Consider the following 18971-nt stretch of genomic DNA (forward strand, 5'->3'; position numbering starts at 1 on the left):
TCCTAATGCTATGACCGTTTAATACAGTCCTTCACATTGTGCTGGCCCCCAACCATAAAATCATTTTGTCGCTATTTCATAACTATTATAATTATTATGGGGGTCTTGACCCACAGGTTGAGAAACACTCTAACTTCTCCCATAAACTCCTCCCTGCTCTAACTCAAGTTTGTGATCTCATTTTCAATTGTCGTTTACAGGCGTATGTGTGTAGGTATATGTATATATATTCCCAACCATAGCCTGCTCAGTCTACACACTATTACTCATGTATGTTTTCAGGGCTGACCATCTGATGCAGGATAACCAACTGCTGTGCCTGGCCCTCCCCACCTCTGCATTCCTCAGGCTTCTGTGATTTAGATGAGGTCTTACCATATAGTCCTAGCTGTGCTGGAGCTCACCCATGGAGACCCCCCCTGCCTCTGCCCCCCAAATACTGGAATTAAAGGTGTGCACCACTATAGGCAGCTATACCCTTTTTCTGGGAGAGACACACTAGCTTAGGAAAACTAGTTTATCTTTTTTAAAGTGTGACCACGGGCATTTATTTATTTAGTTATTTCAATGCTGTGATGTTGGGAGGTGATTTGCTCATGAGAGAGGACTCCTCATGCATGACATTAGTAACCCCCCAAAAGAGGCTCTGTCATAAATGGTGGCTCCTACTTGTAACTCTAGGGCTTAAAAGGCAGCAGCAGGAGAATCCCCACAAGTTCAAGGCCAGTCTAGTCTACCTAGGCTGTAAAGCGAGACTATCCCAAAACAGAATCGTGAGGAGTGGGGAGAAAAAAGAGAGGAGGAGAGAGAGCAGAGAAGAAAGAAATAGCAGCAGCAACAATGGCTGCTTGGCCATCCCAAGCCAGCAAGATTCAGTGCCCTTGATGCCAAGTTTGACAACTTGAATTCAATTCCCAAAGCCTAGAGGATGGAAGGGAAGAACCAACTCCTGTGACTTGTCCTTTGGCTTCTACATTCTCTCTGTCTCTGTCTCTGTCACACACACACACACACACACACACACACACACACACACACAGAGTAATTTAAAAAGGAGAAGAACTGATTCCTAACACCCACGACACCTGCTAGGGCAGCTCACAACTGTCTAGTACTCTGGTTCCAGGAAAATCCGACACCTCTGCCCTCTGGGTGCTGGCGTGTACCAGTACAAACCCCACACAAAACACGGAGTTTGTTTGTTTGTTTGTTTGTTTGTTTGTGTGAAGAAGTTCCTGCCAGGCTTCAGGGAATTACTTGAGAGGCTGACGTAAGAAAATGACAAGTCCAGTGACTCAGGACTGCAGAGTGGGTTTAAGGCCAGCCTGGGCAATGGAAGGGAGAACCTATGAAAAATGTTTACTAAGGGCTAGAGGGCTGGGAACGCAGCTCATTTGGATGAGTGCTTGCATAGCATGCACAGAGCTTTGGGTTTGACCCCAGCATCTATAATCTCTGCGTTTGGGAGTTAGAGGCAGGAGGATCAGGAGAGTTCAAGGTCATCCTTGGTTATACAGCAAATTCAAGGCTAGCCTGGGCTAAAGGAGACTTTGCCTCAATAAAACAAACCAAAACCAAACAACCAAAAACCAAGCAAGCAGGTCACGTAGCCTGGAGGACAGACTATGTCTAAGATGACGCCCCCCCCCATCCCATATAGCACAGGTGGAGCACAGCAGTCCTGAGATACCCTAGATACCCAGAGGTCCCGGGTGCCATTAAGAGGAGCACGTAAGTGGTGGAGAGACGGAAGAAAAAGAGAAGCAGAAGGACATGGGCTCATGAAGAGAAGCAGAACTGGAGACTTGAGGGTAGTGAGGAACAGCCTCATGTGAGTAGCCAGTGATGCCACCTGGGACCATGGTGAGGTCCTGGCCTGTGTTGCCACCAAGTTAAGAGCTGGATTTGTAGCTCTGCAGTAGAGGGGTTATGTCACCACCAAAGGCTAGGTGGATATTCCTGGGCTGGGCTGCCATATATGAGAACTGTGTAGAGCTGTCCCCACCCTCTCCTGGGCATCATGGGAGAGCTGGCCCCAAAGGTATGGGAGCAGGAGAGCTGTCTCTTCTTCATGCTGTGCGATGGATTCGGTCAGAAGAGTGGGAGAGCGGGAGAGCTGGCCCTGCCCCCTCAGCAGCTCACTCAGGAGAGCAGGCCGTGTGCCTGACCTGGGCGCCACACTAAAGATGGTCCTCCTAGCATGGGAGTGGGCTAGCAGGCTTTGCTTCTTGTCAGACCCCACATTGGGTGAGCTAGCCGGGGAAGTTTTGGAGAGCTGGCCTTGGTGGTTTGGGCTCAGGAGAGCTGGCAGACTGACCCACACTCAGCTACCAGCCAGGCCCAGATCCAGGGCTCTGTGCTGGCTCACCCCAGCATCTACTCCATCTGTGAACTGCTGGAGGGTATGAAGGGGCTGTAGATCTGCAGAGTCTCTATGATACAGGGCAACAACACTGTAGTGAGAGGAGTGTAGCAGAAGCCAGAGGCTTCAAACTAGACCAACCCGTTGCTGTAATGAACGTTTACAAGTGAAGAAGTATGGGCAAAAGGGAACACTGTATGACACACTGTGATACACTACAGCTTTCACAATGAGATTTTTCTTTCCTTTTTCTTTTGTGAGGGAGGTGGCAAGGGCAAAGGGTGGATATAGAAGGCTGGGGAAACGAGTGGGATTGGGGTGCCTGATGTGAAATGTACAAAGAATCAATTAAAAGTTTTTAAAAAGTAATTTAAAAAAAAAGAGATTCATTTGACTCTTAAGTTTCAGAACCTTTATCAGCAGCGAGGGAAAAATGTTGGTGCCCTCCCACCCCACCCCCATTTACTTTTTTTGTTTGTTTGTTTTTGGAGACAGGGCCCTCACCATGTTGTTCTGGCTAGGCTTGAATATCTAGGATCAGATGATAGCCTCCCCCAACACACACACACACACACACACACACACACACACACACACACACACACACACAGCACACAGCTCTCCTGCTTCCTCTTACCAAGCTGTTGCTGTTGAGCACGTGTGGCTCATCCACTAAGAGTCCTAACAGAGTGAACTCTGTTTATCTAAGGAATGAATCATTGGCAGCAACGGAACTCCAGAGGTTCCATTGTTTAAAATCAAAGGAACAACTTAATGGCTTGTCCCAGGATGTGACTCATCTGGGTAAGTAGCCTTTCCAAGAGGGTTGCCTCACCTGCGGCTCTGACCTCTGACCTCCGACCTCCGGGAAAAGAGACAGTGAGGGAGAAGAAGGCTTGTGAGAGCTAGGAAGGGGTTATGCCAACAGGATGGAGGGATGGAGGGATGTGCACAGACAGATGCCTAGGAGCCTGGATGGCTTCTCTGCACAGGCAGAACCGGAAGAGGCCTAGAGGGCAAGCTATATTTCCGGACAGTAAAAATGACCATGATAGGAAGAGACAGAGATCAGCTAAGGGCTGGGGTAGGCTATCATCGAGTCACAAACATGGTGCCTAGCCCAGCTCTATTGGCAACTATCCTACAGGTAAGCAAAGAAGACACCAGACAGTATGCGTAATATAAATATGTGTGTGTGTGTGTGTGTGTGTGTGTGTGTGTGTTTGCGAGCGCACACACTGCTGTGCTGTCTTACTGTTCTATTTCTGTGAAGAAACATATGACTAAGGCAATTTATAGAAAAAGTATTTAACTGGGGGCTTACTCTTTCTCCTTTAGAGGGTTACTCTATGGTCACCATGGTGATAAGCAGACAGGTATAGCACTGGAGCAGTGGTTGATCCATGGGTAATAGAGAGCTAGCAAGTGAGAGGAGAGAGAGCAAGAGAGTGACAGAGAATGGCCTGGCATGGGTTTTGTTTTGTTTTGTTTTGTTTTGTTTGTTTGTTTGTTTGTTTGTTTTAAATCGAGACTGGGTTTCTCTGTATAGTCCCAGCTGCCCGGAACTCACCATGTAGACTTTGAATTCAGAGATTTGCCTGCCTCTGCCACCCAAGGGCTGAGATTGAAGGTGTGTGCCACTACTGCCTTCTGCTCTGGCATGGGCTTTTAAAACCTCAAAGTTTACAGCCAAGGACATACTTCCTCCAACAAGACCACACTTTTTGATCCTTTTAATCCTTTCAAAGAGTTCCACTTCTTGCTAAGTATTCAAATATATGAACCAATGGGACTATTCTCATTCAAACCATCACAAGTATGTAAAAATATGTATGTATGTTTGTGCATTTGTGTGTGTATGCTTGTGTGTGTGCGCGTGTGTGTGTGTGCGTGCGCGCGCGCGCCCCTGCATGTGCACTGATATGAACATAGATCAGTTTTAGATGGGTGGACAAGATTTTGTGAAAATTGGCTGCACATTCATGGAGAGAAGTTGGGTGCTACAGAGCAGAAGGTGGGAAAGAAGCTTTTTAAAATTTATTCTTGCTGGGCAGTGTTGGCACACACCTTTAAGCCCAGCACTTGGGAGGCTGAGGCAGGCAGATTTCTGAGTTTGAGTTAGAGGCCAGCCTGGTCTACAGAGTGAGTTCCAGGACAGTCAGGGCTACACAGAGGAACCCTGTCTTGAAAACACAAAGAATTTATTCTACTCTCGTATATTACATCCCAACTACAGTTCCCCCTCCCCCCTTTCCACTCAGTCCCTGTCCCCCAACCTCTCCTATACTCCAGATCCACTCCACCTCAGTTTCCCTTCAGAAAAAGGCAGGCATCCTGAGAATACCAACCATATATGGCATATACTCTCAAATCAAGGCTGAATGGGGTGATCCAGAGGGAGGAAAGGGTTCTAAAAGCAGGCAAAAGAGTCAGAGACTCCTCCACTCCCACTGTTAGGAGTCCCATAAGAACACCAAGCCACACAACCATAACATATGCAGAGGACCTAGGTCAGACTCACACAGGTTCCCTGACGGTCTCTGTGAGCCCCATGAGCCCTGGTTGGTTGATTCCGTGGGCCGTTTTCTTGTGGGGAAAGGCTTTTTCTTGTGTATTCTTTTGTACCTTTTGAATTTCAAACTAACTAATTTCAATGTGAGTATATTATTTAGGGATTTTGTTGTTGCTGTTATTGTTTGAGACAGGGTTGATCTCTCCTCTTCTCTCCTCTCTCTCTCTCTCTCTCTCTCTCTCTCTCTCTCTCCCCCCCCCCTCCCTCCATGGCTGTCCTAGAACTCATTATATAGACCAGGCTGACCTCCAACTCATGGAGCTCTGCCTGTCTTTTCTTCTAAGTGCTGGGATTAAAGGCGAGTACCGCCACATGTGTTGTATTATCTATTAAACATATGATTTTAAAAAAAAAATCAAATGACAGAATTCTGAATTCTTTTGATAGTAGCACTTGACTGTTCTTTATGATTTAAGAGTCGACTGTGCACATATCTTGTAGGAAGTTGCCTGGCTTGTCTACCCTGCACATAGTAACTAACCCCCACCTCGAGCTCCTGGAAAGCCCTAACCTGACCGCGGCACAGACACCATCCTGCTGTTCCAGACCAGTAGTTGCCATCCTGACACTATTGATCCCTCCCACTGTTGTAGATTTACTCAAAGCCCACGCGCAGTTAGTCAAGATCCCACAACGTATTTACAAAGGCTGTGACAGAGGTAACCCACTCTGTCAATCTCTGGAAGGGCTCCTGGGCCCACAAAGACGACAGAGCCCTGGGAGCCTCTCCCACCCTGTGCAATCGCCCAAGCTTCACACAGATCTAAACAGGACATGGAGCAGGGGAGAGACAGTACAACACTGTAGGGCAGCAGAGTCCTACTGCATGGGATTAGGTGGAGGAACATGGGAATAAAGAGTCTGAGACAGAGAGGAATGGCCGCAGAAAGACCAGGGTGAGGCTTACCTCTCGCAGCTTTTCCTGGGCTTCAGCTAGGGCTGCTTGCTTCTCCTGAAGCTGGGCCATGGCGGCGTTCATTCGGATCCGCTTAGGCTCTACCACTCGATACAGACGCCCGTACAACTGTGGAAAGACAGACAGGCATTGGTTACTCCCATCAACCACCAACCCACTCACCCGCCAGCCCACTCACCCGCCAACATACACACACACACACACACACACACACACACACACACACACACACACCAGCTTCCCCAGGACCACCCTCTCCCTTCCCACTCACTTCTACCATCACCTACCTCCATGGCCCGCACCCACATGCAGAGGGACTTAGCAGCCAGGGAGACTCTGCCAATGATATCAGGCTGGAAGTCGGGCTGGGCGCAGTAGGCCCCGATCTTCTTCAATACCTTATCTGAGATGTTGTCTTTATCAAAGTTGATCAATGACTTGATGAAGTTCTGCTCCCCTGAGGACATTTTGAGGCCTCAGCCAAACAGCCGGATGGATCGAGGAGGATCGTGGTCTCCTCGTTCAGCTTTACCACAGCTCCTCATCGCTTCTCAGTTCCCAAGGCCAAGACATTTGACCCCTTATAATCTTGCTCCTTCCTCTGGTGTCCTCTCAGCCCCCAAGGCCTCCTCAGTCTCCCCAGCCTGGTCTCCTAGTCCCTTAACAAAATCAGTTACATCACCCACCATAGCATTCTTTCTATGTGCCAAAACTTTCTAGGGGCCAAAACTGCCTTTGGGGGGGTGGGAGAGGGTGCGGGGGTGGGGGGTGGGGGAATACTACATTCTGCTGTGGGAACCCAAAGCAGACAAAGTCACAAAATAAAGATAGAGTCCAGAGGCTTGCGAGATGGCTCAGCCTATAAAGTGCTTACAGCACAAGCATCAAGACATGAGTTCAATCTCAAACACTTAAATAAAAAGCCAGGCACGGTCCCAAGCACCTAGAATCCCAGCATTGGGGGAGACAGATAGGAGAATCTCGGGAGTGCTCTGGTCAATCACCCTAGGTGATCAGTGAACCCCAGATCTCAGTCAAATTCCCTGTCTCACACAACACATGCATGCATACACACACACACACACATACACACACACATGCAAGCACGCATACACATACAGGCTCACCCCCTACAATGCGCGTACCTGTGTGTACACACAGAGAGAGAAAGAGCAAGGGAGCGAGACAGAGCCAGCCACAGAGAAACCGAGACAGAGAGAAGAGTCATTTCTCATTTTCTGCTCTTGTCCCCATGGGGGACGAAGGCATTCTGGCTCTTGCCATGCATTCTAATGGCTTCAGATCAATGTTCTTTTGATTGTGGTGTGAGGAGCTGGCTACTGCTCTGTCCTCCTAAAGAATTCTAATGCATATTTAGGTCTTCGCTCCCTCCTAAGCCCTGTGCTCCCCAGGGCCTCTGCAGCACTTCCCTGAAGGTCTGATGCCCTACATTTGATCAATAAACACCGGACAAGTGGAAGTCTTTTCTCACAATGCCCTCGGCTTACCTAACTGTCGCTTTGCTTCTGCCCACGTGGGCTCATTGCCTCGAAGAATCATGACTGCCTGCATTACAATTTCCACCTGCGCAGGGGGTCGTCCGTAGGACTTGATCTCACCTATGTCCTTCTTGTTCAGAGACTCTAGGGCCTGAGCAAAGGGACTGACTCAGAGAACTCAGAAGGCAAGATGAGTCCTTCCTGGACACGGCCCAACTGAGGTGTCACCTTCTCCCCCCCACCCCCAACTTCCCCAGAGACTCCCGGGGTCAAAGAAGGCTGGTCCCATCCCCATTCCTGGCACCATCTAGTGCCAGCCTCTGGTACCCGCATGGCTTCTTCAAGGGCGGGCAATGCTTCCTCTAGATCCTTCTGGGCATTGTCGGCCAGCGCCTGGCACTTGACCTCCTCAATAGCGATCTTCTCACTATTGGCAGTGACGGCCTAGAGACGGAAAGAAGAGAAAGAGTTCCGTCTGTGTCCTGAGCAGAGGTGGGAGCCATAGGGCTGGTGAGAAGGAAGACAGGGAAACCAAGGATGCTGGGCAGGAAGGCTCTTTGGGGGGGGGGGGGCGCGGAGGAGCGGGCCATGGGGTGGCGCAGGACCTTCTGCTGCTCATCTGCTTCCCGCTTCTGCTGCACAATGATGACCAGGTATTCTTCGCACTGCTTCTGGAACTCTGCCACTTTTTTCTTGGCGTCCTCCAGCTCCAAGGACATCACTTCGACTTTCTCCCTAGTTTCGTCAATCTTAAACAATCCAGTTCGAAGCTTATTGGCTTGGTCCAGCAGCTCCTGCCGCTTTTCTCCCAGAAGCCTGCAGAGGAGCTTTCAGTAAGTTGTATGTAGGGAGAGACTCCGAGGTAGGAGGTGTCCTACAGAATCTTCCTTTCTCCAACATCTCGGCTCCTCTCTCTCTTTCTGTGCTCACCTCCTGCCCTCTCATACAGATACATAGGCTGGTCAGGTCTTTTTCCAACAAATTCCTCACAGGTCTCATTACTCTGATTTATTCTCTATACCATGCTTGAAATCAGCTTGCTAAATAGCATTTTGACTCACCGCTTCCTCTACCTGGGGCCCTTTCACCGCCCACAGGTGCAGCAGGTGGCTGGACCATAATGGTTCAGAAAACATGAACCCACCCAAGAGGGCAAGTGAGCCCCCCTTTTGCCTCTCTCCATAGAGGAATTAATGGAGCCACAGGCTTGTTACATTTCTGTTGTTTAAAAGAATCTAGAAATATGGATTTTTTTTTTCCTTTAAAAGAAAGGTATGGGCATTTCCTGGACTAAAGGGTTTATCAAAATGTTTGGCAAATAGAAAAGAACAGAATATTGGTATGTCCAGGAAGACAGGGCTGGTATATTACTCTAAAATAGTGCTTAGCACATGATAAGAATTGATGTTGATTATCATTCTTACAAATTGATTATTGATTTATGTGTTTATTTAGAGGCAGGGTTTCTCTGTGTAGCCCTGGTTGTTTTTGAAATCCATCTGTAGACCATGCTGGCCTTGAACTCAGATCTGCCTGTCTCTGCCTCCAGAGTGCTGGGATTAAAGGTGTGTGACACCACTGCCTGGCTCAAATTGCTTTTTCCTCCAAAAATTGATTAAAATACCCAATCCTGGTAGATGTAGGGGATCGTGCGTGTGACCCCAGCACTACCGAGGCCAAGGCAAAAGGATTGCTATGGATTTGAGGCTGGCATCAGCTACATAGTGAGTTCAAAGCCATGCTGGGCTATATATGCGAAACATTGTCTCAGGAGAAGTCAAGTAAGAGAAAGCATCCTTCATCATTAGCCAGGGGCAATGTGTGCCATAGCCAGGGGCAGTGTGCGCCATAGCTCGGCTAAGCCATAGCCAGGGGCAGTGTGCGCCATAGCTTGGCTAAGCCATAGCCAGGGATAGTGTGTGCCACAGCTGGGCTAAGCCACATCTCGGCTAAGCCACAGCTCGGCTAAGCCACAGCTCGGCAAAGCCGAGGAGCGGACGGATACACAGGAAAAACCGCCTGGGCTTTGGTCCCCGAGTCAGAACTGGGACTGAAACCTTAACCCGTAGAATCTGAATCCAGCTCCTAGTACACAGGTAGGATTAAGCTAAATTCTAGGACACACGGTCATTTTGGGGGGGAACTGCTTTGTTTGGGGGGGAAATCTGCCCACACATTTGGTGTTCAAACTGAAATACTGGGTTAGATATGAAAGTAGAAAATCACACTTCAAATTTTCTGGGTTTTTTTTTTATCTGCTTTGCTTGCCTATACTGTTTTGTTTTGTTTTGGCCGTATTTTGCTTTGAGGTTAAGGTTTCATATAGTCTAAACTGGCCTTAGCTGGTGCTGAACTAGAATCCCCTGTGGGCCTTGAACTTGTGATCCTCCTGCTTCTGCCTTCCCAGTGCTGAGATTACACCATAGGCCACCACTGTGAGGTTTATGCTGTGGTAGGAACACAAGGCTAGCATGCTGTGTGTGCTAAGGCTAGCCCTGTTTGCTTGTGTGGTTTTAATTTGATTGATTGATTGATTGATTGACTGACTGACTGACTGATTTTGAGACAGGGTCTCACCATGTAGCGATGTCTGGCCTAGAACTCACTTTGTAGACCAGACTGGCCTTGGACTCTCAGGGATCTCCATGCCTCTGTCTTCTGAGAGCTGAGAACAAGGGCATGAGCCACCATTCCCAGCCCTTGTGCATTTTTGAGATAGGGTCGTGATATGTAGCCAGGCTGTCCTTGAATTCATAATCCTCCCATGTCAGCTTTCCTAGTGTGGGGAGTCTATAGGCATGTGTCATCTCACCTACCCATTTCACAGGAATGGCCAGTCGAAGGGACATTAGAGGGAGAGAGTAGAGGATTACAAAGGTTATAATAAACTCCATGTAAACGGTGGTCTGAGAACTACAGGACATGTCCAGGACATACGGACAGACAGGGTATAGGCGGTGTTATAGCTTGGGGGACAGACAAGACCAGGGAGGGACTCTGGGAAAGGCCTTCTCAACAGGAGTGAGTTCCTCTTCTAATTCACTTCTGGGAATAACTAAGACCCTCGGTGCCCCTCCACCCCCCACAGTGCCCACAACCTCCAGCCTGTCCCCTGAGCCAGATCCTGGATATTTTCCAGGCCATCACTTTACCAATCAGCATCTTCGAAAGACACCAACACCCCAGCCCTCCGGGTCTCTTGGCTTTCGTACTTTTTATATCCAGACACGAGCTCCAGGTAGTTTGTGGGTGTGACATAGTTGTATCTCCGCAGTTCCAACAGCATCTTCTGGGAATACTGAGCCACTGACCAGTGCATGGTGACAAAGATTTGGGCCACTTTCCTGTGGATCTGAAGCCAATAATACAGAATGGGAGGTCAGGGTATGGAGCAGCAATGAGGGGGAGTGTGGCTGTGTCAGAGGAAAGGCTCACATTCTCCTGTGTCCCCAAGTCCACTCCTATAATGTACTTCTCAGCCACCTCTAGCAAGGCCTCTCGGGGCCACTCTGAGAACCAGTTGATGGTTGTACAGTTTACTAAGGCTGGGTACTGGCGAATCCAATTCCTAGGAGGAAGTCAAGGAGAGTTAAGTCTACTCACAATGCCCTTAGCTTTCTAGCAACACATGCCCCATCCGCTTTGCGGTGACCCAAAGGCCCTGTCCTCTTCCTATCGGCTCCTCCCTCCAGATTTACCTCCTCAGAGATAGATAGCTCTGCATAACATTGAGAAATGGTCTCAGATCCACATTTTTCTAGATGTTGATCTTGAGCCAGGAGAATCTAACACTCTCAAACCCCAGCTTCCTCATCTCTAGCAGGAGATTGACAGTCTATGCTAAGGTTGTTAGGAATTTGGTAAGGTGACCCAAGAAGAATGCCCTACACGGCACCTGACTGTGCTAAGTAAAATATACTAGACACCATAAATAAAAACATAAGCAAAACGGCAACCCACGTTGCCTCTCCATCTGCTCTGCCCACGTCCCATTAAGACAGGGCATCACATATGCAGATACTATATGCAGTCACCCTGGCTACTCTCATGCTTGCTATGTAGCCGGGACTGGTCTCAGATTTGCACCAGTCCTCTCGCTTTGCCCGCCTATGTCCTGAGGTCATAGGTGTGTACTGCCACACTAGGCCTCTTCCTTCAGGTTTCCGTGGTCCTGAAATATCTAGTCATACTGAGAATGGGTTAAAAAAAATTTTTTTTTTTTTGGTGTACACATACTGTTAATTCTATTCATCTTATTAAAAAGAGAAAAGGAAACTTGTCATATGCTACAATATAGATGAACCTCAAGGACATCATAGAGTGAAGGAAGTGCGTCACAAAAGGACAAACACCGCACCGTTCATGCACAAGGCCATCAAAGGCCATCAGAGACAGATGGAAAGCAGGAAGGTCGTTTCTGGAAGCTGGGGGAGGGGAGTTGTTCTTTACTGGGAAAAGACTTTGAGTCTGGGAGGATGAAAAGGCTGTTCCAGAACAATGTGGGTAACGCCCCTAAACTGTGGAGGAAGTCACATGGGACGCACTAACTTCCAAAGAACACAGAAAGCCAAAAGCCGAGGCGGGAGCCTGTGGGGAGCCGGCCAACCGAGGAAGCATCACCTGAAGGGGTCTCCCACGGGACTTAGACAGAGCACAATGTGCAGGTTGTTCCGCACGCGCTCGATGAGGTATGCAAAGAGGCTGTCCGAGGATTCTGGTATCTGTTCTGCCCGGGCCTGGTCTATGATATGGTTCTGGATCTGTTCAGAAACCACACTGTATCAGAGGACTGAAGTTCTCACCACAGTCTCAGCGGGAAAGCAGGTTAGGCTGGCAGACTGGAGTGGGAGTTAAAGCAACCCCGCCCGCCCAGTGAGGCCTCTCAGGGGATGACTGATGAGAAACAGGCTTCAGCCCACAGGGACTGATCTGGGAGGCTGGGGATGCTACAGAAACAGATGTGGAATCTGTGGGGTGCTGGTGGTTAGCTAGGAAAACCAAAGAACCAACTCAGAACTGAAGGAACTTCACCTCTTCAAATTCGTCAGACTTGTAGAGATTGGGGACTTCGCCCGAGCTAAGGATGTTGTTGATGTCTTCCAGGAAGGATTCGTCAGCTATCTGGGTGTCCACGAAAAGGAAAGACGTGGTCTGGAGTTCTACCCCTGCCTGTCGATACAAGCGCTTGATATCTGGCCAAACAAGTGAAGGGCGAAGGAAAAGACTTACTTGCGACTCCCCATCCTGAGCCTCTCAGTTGGAGGACCCTCCCACAGCCATAAGCACTCCCAGAACACAAAGGCCAGGGCCAGTAACTCAAGCAGCTTATCTTTCATCCTGAAACCTCTGCGCATGGTCAGGAACCCAGCCTTACCGTCTCGGAACTCCTGTTTGCGGTAGTGCTTGGTGACCTCGATCTGGAACGTGTTATAATCGCAGATGGAAGACGCCAAGCGGGCCAGACTCTGCCTCCCGCTGCCCCCGATCCCCACCAGCAACATGTTGCCTCGGGGCTGTCCGATCACACGCACGATCCGAGTGACTGGGGAGCGGGGTGAGGGTAACGCACTGGGTTTATAAATCCAAGCAATTTCTAGGCCCCGGGCTAGGGATCAAAACCTCTGAGGCTGAATTAGAGAAGTCAAGAAGTAAGAGTGGAGAGGGTGGTGCCTAAGGCTCTGATGGCAACTCAGCACTTAACCTACACCTTGCCCATTTAACACTCTTGTGGATAGGTGTGGTGCTGTAGGCCTGTAATCTCAGGGAAAGGCAGAGGGTCACAAGTTTAAGACCGGTTTGCTTTAACCGGCGATATGCTTGCTGGCTAGGGCTACACAGCAAGACCCTGTCTCAAAACCAAATGAATAAATAAATAAGCCACACTGGTCGGACCTGAAAGGAAAACGATGTCTAGAACTTGATTTGGGAGTGGCCTTCGAGGGGAAACCAAGGTTGGAAAATAGAAGGGCAGGAGGCAGCGAGCGCTCACTGTGTTCAATGGCCTCTCGGAAGAGCACCAGCTGCATTGGCACAACCGAAGGAGACAGATTGTACTCATTCAGGGCCGTCTCCATGGCTGTCTTCAATACTGTCAGGTCTACCAGGTCTTCATAGACCTTGGGCTCCTTCAGGAAGTCCCCTGGGCCACAGGAGAAGGACATCAGCATCCCCAATGCTTGGTCCTCCCCAGAGGTCCCTTAGGGCCATTAGCCCCATGCCCTGACCTTCTAACCCCAACTCCCTAAGGCCCAAATATGCCCCAGCTCCTGGCTCACCAAAGATGGGAGGGCGTTTGTTGGGACAGAGATGATGAAACGTGAGGTCAAAGAAGGTACCGAGTTTGTCACTTAAGATGCCCATAAAGGCTTCCATGTCTGCTGTATCGACCAGTCTGTCAGAGAAGACTCTGTTGGGAAATAGTTGGAATGGATCTCAGTCTGGGAAGTGAAGTCAAGCCAGAGGTGAAGGCTGGAGTTGGGACAAGGCTGGGGCTGGGGGGGGGGGGGGGGGACAGTCTGGCCAGGACACCCAGACATGTCACCTGAAACACTCATGAATCCAGAGTCTTGTGATGCTGGCTTTGGTATCATGAAAGTCCTTGTTGGCTCTAAGCATGCCCTGGAAGACCTGGAAAGTTGAAGCAGTCATTGAAGTAGAGGGAGGAAAGAGTTTCTTTGCAGAAGATCCGAAGGCAAGAGCAGAATGTGTGGCATTTCAGCAGACTGACTTTAGGCATGTGCTTTGCTGTGGAACCCTATTTTCTTTTTTTGTTTTGTTTTGTTTTGTTTTGTTTTGTTTTTGTGTTTTGTTTTTCGAGACAGGGTTTCTCTGTGTAGCCCTGGCTGTCCTGGAACTCACTCTGTAGACCAGGCTAGCCTTGAACTCAGAAATCCGCCTGCCTCTGCCTCCCAAGTGCTAGGATTAAAGGCGTGCACCACCACTGCCCGGTGAATCCTATTTCCTTAAAGATTAAAAAGATTATGTGTGTGTGTATGTTATGTGTATTATGAACATATGTTTGTGTGTGTGTGTGTGTTATGTGTACATATGAACGTGTGTGTGTGTGTCTCTGTGTGTGTGTGTGTGTTGGGGGGGTGACATATGTGCAGATGCCAACAAGGGCCAGAAAAGGCATTGAATTCCCAAAAGCTGAAGTTCCCAGAGGTTATGAGTCCCTCAGTATGGGTGCAGGAGAGCAAATTCAGGCCTCTACAGAGCAGAAGCACCCAAGCGTGGTGGTACACGCATCAATCCCAGCACCCAGGAGCAGGAGCAAGTGTATCACTATGCTGTGTGTTTGGGGCTAGCCTGGTCTACATGGAGAGTTTCAGGACAGTCAGAGCTACAAAGCGAGATTCTGTCTCAAACACAAACAAAAACAAACAACAACAAAAACTGCAAACAAACAGAAGACCAGAAAGCAATGGATAGCTGACCCCCCACATCTCCTCAGCCCCCTGCTATGGAATTCCTCCTCCTCTTCCTCTTCCTCCTCCCCCTCTTCTCCTCCTCCTCCTTCTCCTCCTCCTCCTTCATCCTTTTCCTCTTCTTCCTCCTTCTTATTTTTTAGATCTATTTTATTCATAGGAATGTTTTGCCTGCAGGTATGTCTGTGCACCGCATTCATGCCTGGTGCCTGAGGAAGTGGTGAGCCTCCCCGCAGGTCCTGGGAATTAAACCCTGGGAACAAATGCTCTTAACCACTGAGCCAGCTCTCCAGCCACTCTTCTTCTTTTTTAAAAGATCTCTTTTTATTTTATAAGTATGAGTCTTACATGTATGTCTGTGTATTACATGTGTGCAGTGGAAGAAGTGGAGTTAGATACAGGTGTGAGTTGCACATAGGCACTGGCAGCAGAACCCAGGTCCAGCGTAAGTGTAGCCAGTGCTGTTAACCGCTGAGCCGTTTCTCTAGCCCTGCCATGGAGCGCCTAAGGCTTACTTTAAGAAGGAAATGCTGAGGAGGATGAGCCAGTCAAAGCAGGGGCTCAGGCCAACGCTTACCTTGGAGATGTCCCGGAGGTTGAAGAGGTAATGGATCTTCGCCGGGGTGGGCAGGAAGCGCTGTACCACCGTATTGTAAACGTCCAGGGTGGCCTCTGTTACCACATTCCCAATGGGCTTCACCTCTTCTTCAAAGTCCTGGAGCTTCTGGTTGATCATGGTGCCAAATATGCGGATGATCTGGGATTCCTAGAGAGAGGCCTCAAACTCAAAGGGTAGCCAGGGCCAGGACCAGTGTGAGGCAAATGCAGAGCTCCCCTCAGGAGCACAAGTGAAGAGGCAGTAAGTAAATAAATAAACCACTAGTTAGGAGACATCATGCTATTATATAATCCTTAAAAATGAAAAAGTTATGCAGCCTATCTGCAATAAACACAAACATCCTAACTAAAGATGGGCCGGTAACGCTGGTGCTTTCACTTGTCTCGGGCTTCACTATGGCTCTGTAAGGCACGGTACTGACCACTATATGTAACATTTGGGCATCTTGTTCATCAAGAACTTTTTACATTCATTTTATTCTTCCTTCCTTCCTTCCTTCCTTCCTTCCTTTCTTTTCCGAGACAGGGTTTCTCCGTGTAGCCCTGGCTGTCCTGGAACTCACTTTGTAGACCAGGCTGGCCTCGAACTCAGAAATCTGCCTGCCTCTGCCTCCCCAGTGCTGGGATTAAAGGCGTGTGCCACCACACCTGGCTCATTTTATTTTTTAAAGTTAATTTTATTTCTATGTGCATGGCCATGTGTGTGCACAGCACGTGTGGAGCTCACAGGACCAATCTGGGGAAGAAGCCTTTCTCCTCCAGCCACGGGGGCGGGGCCTGCGGGCCGTGCCTTTACCTGCTGCCCATTAATTTTAACCTAAAGAAAATATTTAATTAAGAGTCAAGTGTAAGCTGGGCGTAGTGGCACACGCCTTCAGTCCCCGCACTTGGGAGGCAGAGGCAGGTCTATCTCTATGAATCTGAGGCCAGCCTGGCCTACAGAGTGAGTTCCAGGACAGACAGGGCCATGTGAGTAGTGATGCCCACACTAGTGACACTCACGCTAGTGACACACACCTGCAGACTTGCCGTTTGGGAAGCTGAGCTAGAGAGGGTTAAAAGCCATTCTGGACTACATTTAGTGAGATCCTGTCTCAAGAACTAAAAACAAAACAAAACAACAAAAAAAGAATATTTCTCCTGACAGCGTTTTATTGGCTTATTTTGAGTCCCCTTACATTTGTATTCATCTGCCCCTACCCCTGGCGCTGGTTTGGCTGTCAACTCTGTAAGGTCCACCTCCCTGAGTTTGTTTCAGCCCCAGGCATTCTCTATGTGGCCATGGAGACGGCAGGCTCCACATTCCAGAGCCAGCAGGGCAGGCTTACAAACCCTGCAGCTGTCCTGGCTCAGATGCCAAGGGTCCCACTGCCATGTATCACAGCTCCCTGTATGCAACTCTGCTGGAGGCTCGGCCCCCTTGCTTGATCAGTCCCATCAGTCCCTCATTCTAAGGGACTGGAATGGTTTTGCCCAGTACAAGCCCTTCCCCAACCCCCATGGCCTCACCGTGGGGAAGGTCATGTTGATAATGTTGAAGCGACTCTGCAGCCTTGGGGAGATAACAGTCCGTCCACCCCCAGGAGGGCCCATGGCAGCCATCAGGAACATGTCCTGGAGAGCAAAGACAAAGAAGGGAGAGAGACAGGTGGGACAGTGAGAGATGGGGTAATGAGGCTTCATGATAGCTAGGCCAGAGGCCTCTGAATGTTTCCATGTGCAAATGCTGGGGGTGCATGCTGGCAGGCCGCAGTAGTGCATGCCTTAAATCCCTGAACTTGGGAGGCAGGGACAGGAGGATTTCTGTGAGTTCAAGAGACCAGCCTGATCTACATAGCATACATTGCAAGTAACAGGACTATATAGGAAAACAACTCTGGAGAGAAAAGGGGGGCAAGGGCGGGGCAAGCAGTAAGATGTTCTTAATCCCATAGGAGGAGAGTGAGGATGGAAGAGAGAAGCATGGGCTGTGGTACAGACGGGCTCAGTGAGGAGAGTTAAGGATGGGGTCAGTAACTTGGGAGCCAGATAGATGGGTCCTCAGAAAGGAGCAGAGCACTCTTGTGTAGGGAGGAACTTGGGACGATGAGAGGGCGTGGCCCAGGGGCCCAGCCACAGGTGGGAACCACAGCTCGTCTCTCTCAGGATGCTTACTCGGATGTGCTTGATGCTCTGCTTCACACGATCGTACCAGAAGCCGTAGTCAATCCAGAGGCGAATCAGCTCCAGGGGCGGCTGGGACCCAAACATGTCCTTGGCAGGCATGTTTAGGTCATCCATAAAAGTAATCATGCTTTTGCCCCCGAATGGCACATACACACCCTTGGTCCGCTTCTCTACTCTGCTCTCAATGATGCTCTGCACATTGTTTGACGTGGTCTGGTGGGAAAGCACACAATCGATGTGAGGCCCCTCCCCCCTCCCCCCCCCCCCCCCCGAGAAATAAGGGGCAAGCTGAGCACTTGAGTTCCAGGTGAGAGAAGATGGCAGGGAGCTAATTGGTGGTCTGAGCCCCTCCCCTCACGTACCTGTGCGGACATGTTGACGACGAGCACTGACCACTGGCTGGAGGGCAAGGACTGGAGAACACTCTGGGCTATGGAGGTCTTTCCAGTTCCCACAGGACCCACCAGTAAGACAGGATTCTGGTTGGCCACCAGGGTGCTCACTAAGTAGTTATACCGCACAGTATCAACAGTAGGTACCATGATCTTATAGAAAGGGGCGCTGGAGAAAGAGAGAAACCACGTCTCAAGGACCATTGGCCTGCCCCAGTTCAGCTCTCACTTCCTTCTTCCTCTTAGTATTTATCTTCCTCTGGTGTTACCAAGGTCTAGTCACCAACCCATTAGCCTTCTGGGTCTTGGGAGCGTGGCATTCTCCTTGAAGACCCTGTCCCGAGTCCCCTAGATCCAACTTCCTAAACCTGGTCATCTCTTCCTGGAATTGGCTTTCTCCTCTTTAGCTCACCCTGGCTTCTGGCCCCACCACATCTGCCACCAAGCCCTGCTCGCACCCTGGACCCTGCTCTCACTTGGGAGGATAACGCCAGCTCTTGGGGAGCTTCTCCTCAAATGACGTCCAAGTCCGCATCTTGGGGTTCACGTAGTATTCATACACTGTGTCCTAAGAGACAAGTACACAAGTTGGGTCACCAGACGTCCCTCCAGCTCTTCCCAGTTGGAGCTGAGTCTCACAGACTGACGGGCAATGAGGGTGGCACCAAGGCGCTAGGTCAGGCGGAGTCTGAGGGCCAGAGGGGTGCCCTGTAGGTCCTGACAAGACATACAGGGCAGCTGGCTGGAAGGGCCCTGACCTTATTGGGAAAGGAGCCCTCGATTTCTCGAAGGTAGCTGTCAATCTTCTTGCGTCCGTCCTCGTCCACAGAGGCACACACAGACCAGATCATGCTGAACACAAAGGTCATCTCCACCATAAAGGAGTAGTTCTCGGCATCGGCTGGGTTCACCTGGGTGGAGAAGAGAAGAGGTTCAGCAGTTCAGAGTGGCGAATTGGCCTTAGAATAATCTTCCCTCCTCATGATACAGGAGCCACACTGATAAGGATCTATTTTAGC

General features: G+C 49.6%; 1 protein-coding gene across 15 annotated transcripts in view; it reads right to left on the reverse strand.

The window, feature by feature from the left end:
* Window positions 1–18971, reverse strand: part of Dnah2 (dynein, axonemal, heavy chain 2) — a 128302-nt gene that overhangs the window by 19631 nt on the left and 89700 nt on the right. For all 15 annotated transcript variants that reach the window (XR_003949463.1, XM_011249074.3, NM_001081330.1 and 12 more), the window contains 19 exons: window positions 18711–18863; window positions 18429–18520; window positions 17923–18121; window positions 17549–17773; window positions 16904–17008; window positions 15354–15542; window positions 13891–13976; window positions 13625–13755; window positions 13339–13488; window positions 12724–12891; window positions 12381–12541; window positions 11970–12109; window positions 10785–10917; window positions 10562–10701; window positions 7955–8165; window positions 7677–7793; window positions 7359–7500; window positions 6138–6307; window positions 5842–5958 (listed from right to left, as the gene is read on the reverse strand). Coding sequence is in view for 14 of the 15 variants with exons in the window: in XM_011249074.3 (XP_011247376.1) it covers window positions 5842–5958; window positions 6138–6307; window positions 7359–7500; window positions 7677–7793; window positions 7955–8165; window positions 10562–10701; window positions 10785–10917; window positions 11970–12109; window positions 12381–12541; window positions 12724–12891; window positions 13339–13488; window positions 13625–13755; window positions 13891–13976; window positions 15354–15542; window positions 16904–17008; window positions 17549–17773; window positions 17923–18121; window positions 18429–18520; window positions 18711–18863 (2829 nt within the window). In the remaining variant the exon portion in view is untranslated. The remainder of the gene's footprint in view (window positions 1–5841; window positions 5959–6137; window positions 6308–7358; window positions 7501–7676; window positions 7794–7954; window positions 8166–10561; window positions 10702–10784; window positions 10918–11969; window positions 12110–12380; window positions 12542–12723; window positions 12892–13338; window positions 13489–13624; window positions 13756–13890; window positions 13977–15353; window positions 15543–16903; window positions 17009–17548; window positions 17774–17922; window positions 18122–18428; window positions 18521–18710; window positions 18864–18971) is intronic.

The sequence above is a fragment of the Mus musculus genome, chromosome 11 (assembly GCF_000001635.26).
Source record: "Mus musculus strain C57BL/6J chromosome 11, GRCm38.p6 C57BL/6J".
NCBI lineage: Eukaryota > Metazoa > Chordata > Mammalia > Rodentia > Muridae > Mus > Mus musculus.